Below are 12,429 nucleotides of genomic sequence, written 5' to 3' on the forward strand. Positions count from 1 at the left end.
CACGCTACCACCACCCACTGGCTGCCCCAGGCCTTGGGTGAGCAGCTGGAAATCTGCCTGGTCTGCTCTGGAAACGGAGTGTTGGTGTTACCCACTGTTGGTGTGTAAGGCCTTGAAGAGCAAGTCTGCTGTTGGTGCAAATTCCTCCTGGTGAACATTCTTACCCAGAGTCTTGTTGGTATTTGCAACATTCAATGAAGATGATGGGGGTGAATGAACCCATAAAAAGCTGGAACTAGAAGGCAGACTAGAGATCATCCGGGCCAGTGGTTCCAAAAGCACTGTGCCGATCTCCTGGGAGGCTTTTAAAAAGTGCAGATTCTCAACTTGGCATACAGACCTCAAGGGCTCCAGGTGCCACTGTTGTATCATGTTAAGATCCATGGACGTGATAATGACATTGTAGTAATGTATGAGAATTCTTCGGCAGCAGATACGTGTTGAAGTATTTAGGGTCACATAGGATACAGACAACGGATATTTTCAAAATGATGCAGCAGTGTGTGTCTGTGGATGGTGAACCTAGGTGAAATCGATATGGGTTTTCACTGTACTCTCTCTTCAACTTTTCAGTTGAAACTGAGAAACTCTTTTTTCAAAATTTAAAAACAGTCCATTCCCAGATCCCATTTCCAGGTACTCTGTTTCAGTGAATCTGAATTTCTCAGCCTCCCTCCATTCTGTTGCACAAGGTTGGATACCACTGAGCTCATTCAACGCTCGACTTTCCTCTCCCACCCATTTCCCAGGAGAAAAAACCGAGGACCCAAGAGGGTGACTAATTCGATATCACCCAATTGGATTAGCAGTAACATCAAGCCTGGAATGCAGATCTCTATTTCATCATGAAAAATTTAGCGCTCTATGCCTGTGTGTGTGTGTGTGTGTGTGTGTGTGTGTGTGTGTGTGCGCGCGCACGCGGAAAGGGGAGGAGAATGGGACCAGATATGAATGGAGTGGGGAGGGTGGAGGCAGGTGTCTTCGTTTTGGAAGTCAAGTATAAATGGACTTGTAGAGCCCCGTCGCTTTGAACACAACCTAGTGGCGATTCCTGGGGTTTTCTCCTATCTAAGAAAACTCTAAGCAGGTGCACTTTGGTGGCCACCAATAGTTTCCTGAAAGAAAACCAAGCCAGGCAGCTCCGCAGCCGTTGGCGTCCCGTCGCCATGGAGACAGACCGTCCCATTCTTCCTCAAGGGGTGGTCTTGATCTTCTCTCCTTTCCCAATCCGCAGCGCGGTACCCGGAGATCGCTCTGAGGACCCACAGGAGCTTATGGAGGGCTTTAGGGCTCCCTGCGAGAGTCGGTCGGCGCGAGGTGGGCGCGCCCCCCTCCAGAGAGGGCCGGGCGTCCGGGAACCACCCCGGGGCCGGATGGTGCGATCCGGGACCGGCGTCCGGCGCAACGGACCTCCGCGCCCGCCCGCCCACAGGGCAGCGCGCCGGACCCAGCCAGCGGGTCGACACCCCGCGACCTCAGGATGGCAGAGGCCCAGAGCTCCTGCCAGGACCCCAGGCGACGGAAGAAGAAGCAGCCGGTGCGCCGCACGGTCAGCCAGATCTGCCCGCCCTCGCGGCGGCCCCTGACCGTGGCCGACATCCGGCCGGGCATGGAGAACGAGAGGCTGGGGGTCGTGCGGGATTCCATGTTTCAGAACCCGCTCATCGTCAAGGTGAGCCGCCCCCCACCCCCGCCGCCACCCCTTCGCACTCGCCCCCTCGCTGGGCACCCACGCTGCCGGGATTTCCCCCGCCGAGCCCTGGCCCCCCGCGGCCGGGGTCCGAGCGCCGGGTGGGAAGCTCCCGCTCTGGTCCAGACACACCTGGACCTCTGTGCGGTCCCGGGCAGGTCGCGTCGCCTCTCTGCGCCTCAGTTTCCTCATCCTCGAATGGGATGATAATGGCGCTCATTAAAGGGAGTGGTTGAGAAAGTTCCACAGGGTGGTCCCTGCCCAGCGCCTGACACCCAGTGAGCCCGCGGTGTTGGCTGCTGCTGTTTACCCGGGAGCCTGCCGGTGAACCCACAGGGTGACACACAGGGAACGCGCACCCAGCCTGTGTCCTTACTCGCCACCTGCCGGGCTGCCGCCTCCCCCTTTCCCCTGCACGCCTGGGCTGCCACAGTGCGGCGAGCGTTCTGTGTCTCCCCTGGAAGCATCACTTCACAAGTTAATTTTCACCCAATCATACTCTTCTTACCCAGAACTACAACCGTAGGAGAAAAGAGCGCGAAAATCTGCCCTGGGGGGACTCGCAGGCCGGAACGAGGGAGGGAGCTGCGGTTTCTAACCAGGTCGCCTCCCCTTTTATTTGCACACCCCCTCACTTCAGAGGTTTGGGGACTGGTGATCACCCAACGCTGGAGGGGCATCTCCAGGCCTTGCCGGGGCCACAGGAAAAGTCGAGTTGAGGTTTGGCACCGGGGGAAGGGGGGTGCGCGGGGAGCCGGTCAGGGAGCAAGTCTATCTCGCGCCACTGGAGGGCAGTGTGCTTTCAAAAATGCGCCTAGTTCCCGGGTGCCGGAAGTGGAAGGCGCAGGTGGTAACCATGGATTCAGTAACGTTGTATCTGAACGCCAGGAGCTCATTAGAGCCCAGAGGTTTTCGCTGTTGTTTTCTGCTTTTTGGTACGGGGAACCTGGGCTTTCTTAACCGCCGCGCTAGAATTAGCTGAGTTCATTGCCTCCTGCGAAAGCACTGACACTCTCCCCTTGTGTTCTCCAATCTATTCTCGTGGGCCACCCCCCACCCTCTCGGGGGGCTTATGACACCGGCACCCTTATACTTAGTATGGACCCTTAACACCCCCACCAAAGTGGAACAAGGTCCTTTACTTACCTCTCGGTGAACACATGGGGCTCACCATTCTGGGATCAAGGGGAGAATCAAGTCCTCCGCCTCTGATCAGCTGCTTGGGTGTTAGATCGCTGCTTTCACCCAGGCAGGTACTAGTGGGCCAACCCCACTCTCCTTACATATAAAATAAACGGCATTATGAAGTTAGCAGTGTTCTCCACGGTGAATTAGGAGTGTGTGATGCCCACCCAAGCTATATACGGTTGACCTTTGAACAATGCAAATCTGATCTTACGCCGGCCCAGTTATATGCAGATTTTAAAAAATCAACACAGTGCAGTACCGTAAATGCTTTTTTTCCTCTTCCTTATGATTCTCTTAATAACATTTTCCTTTCTCTAGTTTACTTTATTGTAAGAATACAGTACATAGGGGCGGCCGGGTGGCTCAGTGGGTTAAGCGCCTGACTTCAGCTCAGGTCATGATCTCACGGTTTGTGGGTTCGAGCCCTGCGTCCCGCTCTGTGCTCACGGCTCAGAGCCTGGAGCCCGCTTCGGATTCTGTGTCTCCTTCTCTCTCTGCCCCTCCCCTGCTCATGCTCTGTCTCTCTCTGTCTCAAAAAGAAATAAAAATATTTTAAAACAATTTTTAAAAAAGAATACAGTATACAGTACGTATAACATGCAAAATATGTGTTACTTGACTGTGGGCTACAAAGCTTCTGCCCAACAGTAGGCTGTTAGTCGTTAGGTTTGGGGGGAGTCAGACGTTACAGTGGTCCCACCTGGCTGGCCCAGTCGGTAGAGTGTGCCACTTTTGATCTCATGGTCATGAGTTCAAGCCCCACCTTGGGTGTAGAGCTTACTTACAAAATCTGTGGTAGAGCTTCGACTGCTCGGGGGTCATCACCCCTAACCCTCTGCCTTGTCCAAGAGGCCACTGTATATGCACACACACACATGTATACACACACATACCTATAGGTATACGTATCTAAACACATGTATTACACGTACACATACATTTATGTGTGTATGTATGCACATATACACACATGCATATATGTATATCATACATATGCACAGCATATATATAATATACGCAGATGAGTAAAAATCCCCCCTCCTTCTTTTCCTTTTGCTCACCCCGTATATCAAGAAGGACAGTATTTTGGCCTCTGGATGGCACTAGCTGAGCAGCTTCCACAACGAATCCGGTCACTGATTCCTTCCCGGACCTGAACTTCGGGGTTGGCAAATGTGCAGGAGATTGCTGACCCACGGCTGGGTGTCCTGCCTTCAAGGCAGGAGAGGAAGAGCCGGACTGTCCTGGCCAGTGGTGACTCAGCCTGAGCGGCAGGGTCGTCACTGGTGATCGTGCCCCGCTCTTCTCGGGTCAGGGACAGCTAGCCTTTTCTTCTTACTTTCCTCCCTCTGGTTCTTGATGGGCTATGAGCTACTTTCTGTAGCAGTTGAGATTGGGTCCACATTTCGATATTTGCCACCCTCTCCAAGATTTTCAACCAAAACCTGACCTAAGTAAAAGTTGCAGAGACCTTTGAGAGCAATGAGGAAACTTGACCATTACCTTTTCTAGGCCCCTCCTTACAAATGGGTACACTGGGGCCATCTGTGGTGGGCCCTCTGCCCAAGGTTCTGGCAGAGCCCGGGTTAGAATCTGTGTTCCCTGGCTCCCAGCCCAGCATTCTTTTACCACTCCACTTTCTTATATTTAAACAAAATTTATTTATTTATTTTAAAGGTTTATTTATTTTTGAGAGACTATGAATCTGAAGCAGGCTCCAAGCTCTGAGCTGTGAGCACAGAGCCCGACGCGGGGCTTGAACCCACGAACCGTGAGATCATGACCTGAGCCGAAGTCGGACACTTAGCCAACTGAGCCACCCAGGTGCCCCTGAACGGAATTTAAATTATGAAAAAACTTTGGGATTCTTGGCTTTAAAGCTAAGGAAAATGAGAGTATTCCAGACTATGGAGTCTTTAAAAACTATTTTTTAACATATGTTGCTGTGTTTTGAGGCTCGGCTTGTGGATTTCTTCTTGGCGGTATGCCAGAGTCACAGGCGCACGTTTGCGGACCCCTGCATGAGAGCGCGCCTTCTTGTGTGTGGCAGAGGTGGGAGTGCCCTCTCCCAAGGTTGTCTTTAAGAGGATGAGTGCAATGGAAGTATATTTTGGTCTTGTCTAAGTCAGAAGCTGAAGGTTGCATCTATATCGAAAAATATACCACCTTAGAAATAGTTGTTTATTCCACCATATTGGGGGGGGGTTGTTGCTCAAATTGTTTTCTCCAGAGAATACTATCAGGATTTGTTTAATTTAAAATGCAGACACACTGCCTGAACAAACCCAACACTGCTATTTCACACCCATGGAATTTGCCAGGACGTATACGCATCAGTTATTCAAGAACATGTCTGCAAGATGCCGCAGTAACCAAGTGAAAAGTGAAAAAACGCAGACATCCAAGCAGGTATTTTATCTACAAATGCTCAACAACTACTTGCCTCATTTAAAATCAAGCCCACTGGTTATTAGTGGGGCCGATTGAATCAACTGGGTGTTTTACGTGGCCACAAGAAAAGAGTTAAATATTTTCCATTAGAGAGGGCTTCTACTCTATTGTACAAAGTGATGTGCGGTTAGCCAGTCTTCCTTCAAATGTGACTCTCCGGGAGGAATAAAATTAAACAGAGAAAGAACCCAGCTTCTTTCTGCTTGATTCCCATTTCCCCCAGAATTCTGTGACTCAACATAGAATCCTGCTACAATAGCCTTCAAGGCTCCTTCACAGAACCTGTCAGGGTGCACCCTGCCTGCCATCGAAACTGAGCTGATATCCTGTCAATACAATTATAGGGAGAGACTGCTGGGTTTGCTCCACTGACAGCCTTGAATCTTCTGTCGCCCTGGAGAGGCAGGCAACGTACAGGGGTGGAATTTATTCCGTTGAGCACCCTTGGAAAGTGCAACTGATCATGGCACCCGATTTTTTCATAATTTATTACTGACTTTGTTTTTCTGTGGGGGTTTATGTCACAAATAAGAAGTGCATGCATTTGTAAAATAGAGTCATAAGATCACATCCTTTGGGGCTGGAGGGAGGCTTACAGACGTCTAGTCCAATTTTTTTTTTTTTTTTTTTTTTTTTTTGAGGATGTGAAGGCCCAGAGAGAGAAAGAGACTCATCCAAGGTGCCCTCTGACCTGGTCACAGAGGTGGGATGAGATTCGTGTCTCTGGACTTCCAGCCCCAAGTCCTTTTGGCCACATTACACAATCAGTTAATTCACGGCAACCCGGATTGGTTACATCCACACCGCAGGCAGTCAACAATGGTCCGCCAGCGAGCCTGATTCCAATAGCATTTTCCTCCAGATTCCTTCCCATGTGAGCTCTACTGATTTCTCAGGATTTGTGGCTAGCCAAGAAGTGTTTATTGAATGTTTACTAAGTGACTAGCACCATCCTAAACTGTCTTGAGGGGGCATAGAAACAGGTTCAGGACTCCACCCTTGCCCTGCCCACAAACCACAAGGAGAGTTAACTATTTAGCTGGGGAGGTGGAGTGTACATGTGTATATTGTACATGTTTGTATATACGTATGTTGCATATATATATCGTATATATGTGCCTATGTGTGCATATGTATATATATGTAAATACGTGTGTATTGCTTGTATACATATTACTGCACACGCGCACACACACACACACACACACACACGCAGGCACACACATGCCTAATCGGATAAAGAAAGTCATGGAGTCCCTCCTTGTAACTTTCAAGTGAAAGGCACCAGCCAGGGGGTTCAGATTTAGGGCGAGGAAACGCTGAGCAGGACTCGGTGGGCTTAGTGAAGGAACAGACCTGGAGCTGGACCTTGGAAGTGGGGGGAGTTACATTCCGATCAGGGGCAGACTAGGAAAAATTCAGCCCTCTGGGGCCAAATGATTTCACCTTCTTGAGATCCGAAGTGTTCAAAGGTTTCCACCCCAAGGGGAGTTCTGGTTTATGAGACCAGGCCCCGCTGCTGGCATCGTTATCGTTACCGTCACGAGGAAGCATTTGTTGAGAGCCAGTGTGTTCAAATTGGATGCTCTACGAAATTAGGCAACCACACCATGCCCACTAATGGCTTAACATCTCTAATAAATATTGATGCTGGTGAGCATAAATGCATACGCAAAGAAGGCAGGCAGACAAACCCAGTTGTACAAATATCCCAGCGTGGGTCAGTCTTTTTATTACGTTTGAGTCAAATCGGAACATGTTACATTCGGCTTTATCTCTTGTAGGGAATGTACCTCTGATCGCTCAAATCCTTTTACATTCGATTAGGATGTAACAGGTGAAAATAAAACATTGGCGGGGGTGGGGGGGGGCTGAGAAACGAACTGCCCATCCTAACGGCCCCTCTCGGCTGGCCAGTAGGTAGGGTTCATTTCTCTAGGGTAAGCCGTGGGTTTCTGTCTCTCTTGGTCCTTTATACTTTCTTCTTCTTTTTAAAAGCTTCCCCCCTCCCAGTGCCCACTGATACCGTTTGGTGGGCAGGAGCTGAGGCAGTGAGCCCGTCTATCTGCTCAAACCTGTGGGCTTTTCAGAAAGCCAGCCAAGTTCCTGCCTCCTAGGCTTTTCACCACGGCCTGGGGCAGCTGCCCTGAGGGAGGAGCCCACCTTCCTCTGTCCCTCTGGGAAAGGAGTGCTTTGGTTCTAACACATTAATGCAGATAGACTCTCGGAATCGGGGTTCCCTCAGGTTCGGACTCTGCCACCTTCTGGTTGCGTGGCCCTCAGAACCCTGCAGCACGGAGGGAAGGCCACTCCCCCGGGAAGAACTCTGAGTTCAGCAGTCGCTTCTGGGACCTTCCAGAACCTTCCAGGCTCAAGTGTTGTTCATTGTGTAATTAAGGCCGCTTCTCCTTTATTTGAAAGACGCGTTCTTGATTTACAACTGGCGGACGCGATTTCAAATCCCTGTTTTCTATTGCAGTGGTTTTCAAGCCGTTCAGTGGCCTCTCAAAGCATGGGAGTCCCCACAAAAGGGCTGGGTCACACTCTTCTTAAGAAAAATGCATCTTTGGGGCGCCTGGGTGGCTCAGTTGGTTAAGCGTCCGACTTTGGCTCAGGTCATGATGTCGCAGTTCGTGGGTTCGAGCCCCGCCTCGGGCTCTGCGCTGACAGCTCGGAGCCTGGAGCCTGCTTGGGATTCTGTGTCTCCCTCTCTCTCTGCCCCTCCCCTGCTTGCGCTCCGTCTCTCAGAAATAAGAAATGAATAAACTTAAAAAAAATAAAAGGAAATACATCTTCAACTGCTTAAGTATAATTAAAAAACTGAAGAAACTCAGTGAAACGTGCTCTCTGTGAAATGCTAACCCTGGAAATCACTCATCAGCTACTGAACTGACGAGTTCGGGGGGTGTCAGTTCTGTGTCTGTGCCCGAACGGAGGTCGATGTGTCACAGATAGGGAGGGATTATAACCAAGCACAGATCCTTCCGGACTCTCCAGCTGGGCAAATCCATCTGTGTAGGACGGTGTATGTAAGCACCCTGCCACGGCCCCTGGGAGCCGGGCTCTGCTCAGCCTCAGACCCATCAGCTGGGCCGTTGCTCCCGCTTCAGAACCTTCTGGCTGGTCAGGCAAAAACCAGCGGATGCACCAGTCATAATCACACTGCGGTTTGGTTGATTTTCACGTACGTTGTAAACGTTGCGTGCTTCTCGTCCGGCTTTCGTCTTTGTTACGGAGAAAAGAAAAAGAAATGAGAGCATTTGTGGTCATCGGTAACAATTCAACTGTTGATGAAATTGCTCCTTGACTCTCCTTTCAAGCTCCTGAGTCAGTAGGGACTGTTGAAACAATTCCAGGCCGCAGCTACTGTTTTCACACGACCACACGCCCGCACAAATGTGGTAACAGGCAGGGAGCCATGCAACTAGCCTCCTCCTGGACAGGTAGACCAGCAGAGCGGAGCAGACAGCAGGCTTTGGATCCAGGGAGATCCAAGGGGGAGCTCTGTCTCAGCCACTTTCTCGCTGTACCACCTGTGAGGCTCCTTACCTTTGAGCCTCCGTGTCCCGTCTGTGAAGCGGGTGATAGTAGGTGGCTCCTGGCCATGGGGGAGTCGTGAGGATTCAGTGAGATCATCAGTCGCCCTTAAGTACAGTTGTAAATCTGAACTTATAAAATAAAGACGTAACGAGACAAACCCACCCCCCGGGCTGCTTTGTTCCCGCTTAGCGCTCTTGTTGAAAAAGAGTGGCGCCCACAGAGGGTGACTACACCTGTCGTGGTGAGAGTTTGGTACCGTACGTAATTGTCAGATCACTACGTTGTACGCCTGAAATCAATATAACGTTGTATGTCAGGGGCGCCTGGGTGGCTCAGTCGGTTAAGCGTCCGTCCGAGAGAGAGAAGGAGACACAGAATCCCAAGCAGGCTCCAGGCTCCGAGCCGTCAGCACAGAGCCCAACGCGGGGCTCGAACTCACAAACCACGAGATCATGATCTGAACCGAAGTCGGACACTTCGCCAACTGAGCCACCCGGGTGCCCCTGGTTTGGTTTTTCTCAGCATGAACTCATGTGGGATTTCTAAAAATGTTTATTTCTTTATTTTGAGACAAAGAGCGAGCATGAGCAAGGGAGGGGCAGAGGGAGAGAGAATCCCAAGCAGGCTCCACACTTTCAGCACAGAGCCCAACTTGGGACTCGATCCGCGAACCGTGAGATCGTGACCTGAGCTGCAATCAAGAGTCGGACACTTAACCCACTGAGCCACCCAGGCGCCTCAGAAGTCATGTGGGATTTTAAACGGGATGGATCTGGTACACCAGAAATCAAGCTCGTGGTGGGCCGGAGCCCCAGCATGGCCCCTACCCTCTCATTGTGGCACTAAGTTTAGCATTCTAGGGAAGCAAATACATGTGCTTTATAAAGAAATCAGCTGTATTTTTCCACCCAAGAATTTATAGGCACATCAGTGGTCGGTCAAGAAACGGACTCACGTGGGTCAATGAGCAGAAAGGTCACCACGCGTAGCACACCGGGTAGGGTGGAGCGCGGCCGGCCAAAGGCATCGTGGAAAACATATCATGAGCCCAAAAGAAGGATTTTTGATCTTTTATACGAACCAAACAATACATATTTGGGAAACCAATGAGCCCAGAAGCGTACAAGATAAATTTCTTTGTGTGGATCAAAATCTCTTGTGTTTGTCCAGAGGGATGAAAGTAGAGATCTGGAAAGTCTTTGATTCCAGGGCCCGGTATTAGTGAAAGGCTACAGCTTGGCTAGATGGCCGGTCATTATGTCTAAGCTGCATCACAGTACCAGAGGAAAGGCCCTCGTGAGCTCGGATGCCACAGCACAAAACCTCTCCCCACCACTGCCGGCAGTGGGGGCCCAAGGACGTGTTGAGAGGGGTGATCTCTTTTTATTTTTAGATTATTTATTATGAGAAAAATTTGTTTAAGGTTCCTTTGATTTAAAAAAAAAAATTTAATGTTTATTTTTGAGACAGAGAGAGACAGAGTGTGAGTGGGGGAGGGGCAGAGAGAGAGGGAGACACAGAATCCAAAGCAGGCTCCAGACTCTGAGCTGTCAGGACAGAGCCCGACGCGGGGCTTGAACTCACGAACCGTGAGATCGTGACCTGAGCTGAAGTCGGATGCTCAACTGACTGAACCACCCAGGTGCCTCTTAAAAAATTTTTTTTACTGTTTGTTCATTTTTGAGAGAGAGAAACTGAGTGTGAGTTGGGGAGGGTCACAGAGAAGAGGGAGACACAGAATCTGAAGCAGGCTCCAGGCTCTGAGCTGTCAGCACAGAGCCCGATGTGGGGCTCGAACCCACAGACTGTGAGATCACGACCTGAGCTGAAGTCAGACACTTAATCAACTGAGCCACCCAGCCGCCCCCCCCTTTTTTTTTAGATTTTACTGTTAAGAAATCTCTACACCCAATGTGAGGCTTGAACCCCCAACCCCAAGCTCAGGACTTGTACGCCCCACGGACAGAGCCAGCCGGGCTCCCGGAGAGAGATCTTTAGGCCGTAACATTTCAATGAAGGGAATTAGAAAATCCGCTGGCAGCTTGGTCGGGCAACATTACTAGGAAGCAGTGAGTTTGTCTGTCTTGCCACGTTCAAGTGCCGTCTTGTCTTAATGTCCCCGTTATGTACCACTGCCTTCATATCACCCCTCTGCCCCCCGGCAGGTCTTTCAGAACAGAGCCATTGGCTTGCTTGCTTATTTGCTTATTTTCTAGTATGTATTTGAGACTGTTAATGGACCCATCAGTCCCTGAGCAAATACTTCGGAAGTCCCGGCAAGTGCACAAACCATGGGTGGAAACACAGGTGGTTTAAGGATTCGTTTCCAAGAAGCTGGTCTGGATCAGGGGAGAGCCGGACTCTGCAGGCTACCGCCAAGTCAAAGTTACTAAAGGCAAAGGAGAGGTGAGGAGGGGCCAGGGGGGCCATATTTCGGAGGGAAGGCAGGAGCGGTGTTGGAACGCCAGGGCAGCCTTCAGACCTCATGCACCTGGCCTGGGGCTGTGGCACGGGTCGGACGCCAGTGGGCGGTGGGGGAGGAGGGCCACCCGGAGGGGGGCTGGCCTGCGCAAAGGCACAGACAGAGTCTGAGGGGGGCAAAGTGTCTTCGTTAAGAAGGAACAACTGTGCGATCCTGTGGACGCTGTCAGGACAGGAGCGGGACATACATGCATTCATTCATTCACTCACTGGTCGAATTAAGAGACACTTTTGAGGACCTGCGGCGCCCCCCGGCCCAGAGCTGGGCACCCAGGACATGGGGGTAAACTGACCTGGCTGTGGGCTTTGCCCTCAGCTTCTAATCTGATGAGCAGAAACTGCCATAAAAACAGACAGTGGAGTGGGACAGGTGCACGTGACAGGCATCTGGACGGGATCCTCGCTCAGGGCTGAGGGCAGCACCTGGCTGGGGGGGGGGGGGGAGGCAAGGGAGCGCCTCCCAGGCCACAGGGCCTGACACAAGGATTGGGAAGTGTGTGTAGGGAGCTGGAGTGGGGGCGGGGGGGGTCACAGGTGGATCCATGTGTTGTATGGCCTACAGCTTATGCAGTTTTGGGAACCCTCTGTAAGAAGCAGGTAAATGGGGCGCCTGGGTGGCTCAGTCGGTTAGGCGTCTGTCTTCGGCTCAGGTCACGATCTCATGGTTCGTGAGTTCGAGCCCCACTTCGGGCTCTGTGCTGACCGTGTGGAGCCTGCTTGGGATTCTCTGTCTCCCTCTCTCTCTCTCTCTGCCCCTCCCTGACTCACGCTCGCGCTCTCTCTCTCAAAATAAAAGTTAAAATAAACAGATAAATAATGTTGGAAATTAAGTCCAAAGCCTTGGAAGGGGCCACGTGCAAGGAAGCTTCATTAGGTTCAGGGTGAATCCTCTTTGACTGGGGGAGAGCAAGTGTTCTAGGAAGAGGGATGGCATGTTGGAGGGGCCCACGGCGGGGGGGGGGGGGGTGGAGGGATGCAATGGTGACCAGATCTGAGCGTCCTCGGGTCCTTGCCAGGTTACATGTCATTTGTTCGCGCATTCGTTCATTCTCTAAGCATTGCACACTTCTCCTGGACCA

At 51.2% G+C, this 12,429-nt stretch overlaps 1 protein-coding gene across 9 annotated transcripts in view; it reads left to right on the plus strand.

Moving 5' to 3' along the window:
• The first annotated feature begins 1,381 nt into the window (after positions 1 to 1,381).
• CFAP77 (cilia and flagella associated protein 77) overlaps positions 1,382 to 12,429 on the plus strand; it is a 131,075-nt gene continuing 120,027 nt past the window's right edge. For all 9 annotated transcript variants that reach the window (XR_006210428.1, XR_006210427.1, XM_042963914.1 and 6 more), the window contains exon 1: positions 1,382 to 1,672. Coding sequence is in view for 7 of the 9 variants with exons in the window: in XM_042963914.1 (XP_042819848.1) it covers positions 1,481 to 1,672 (192 nt within the window). In the remaining 2 variants the exon portion in view is untranslated. The remainder of the gene's footprint in view (positions 1,673 to 12,429) is intronic.

The sequence above is a fragment of the Panthera tigris genome, chromosome D4, assembly GCF_018350195.1.
Source record: "Panthera tigris isolate Pti1 chromosome D4, P.tigris_Pti1_mat1.1, whole genome shotgun sequence".
Classification (NCBI taxonomy): domain Eukaryota; kingdom Metazoa; phylum Chordata; class Mammalia; order Carnivora; family Felidae; genus Panthera; species Panthera tigris.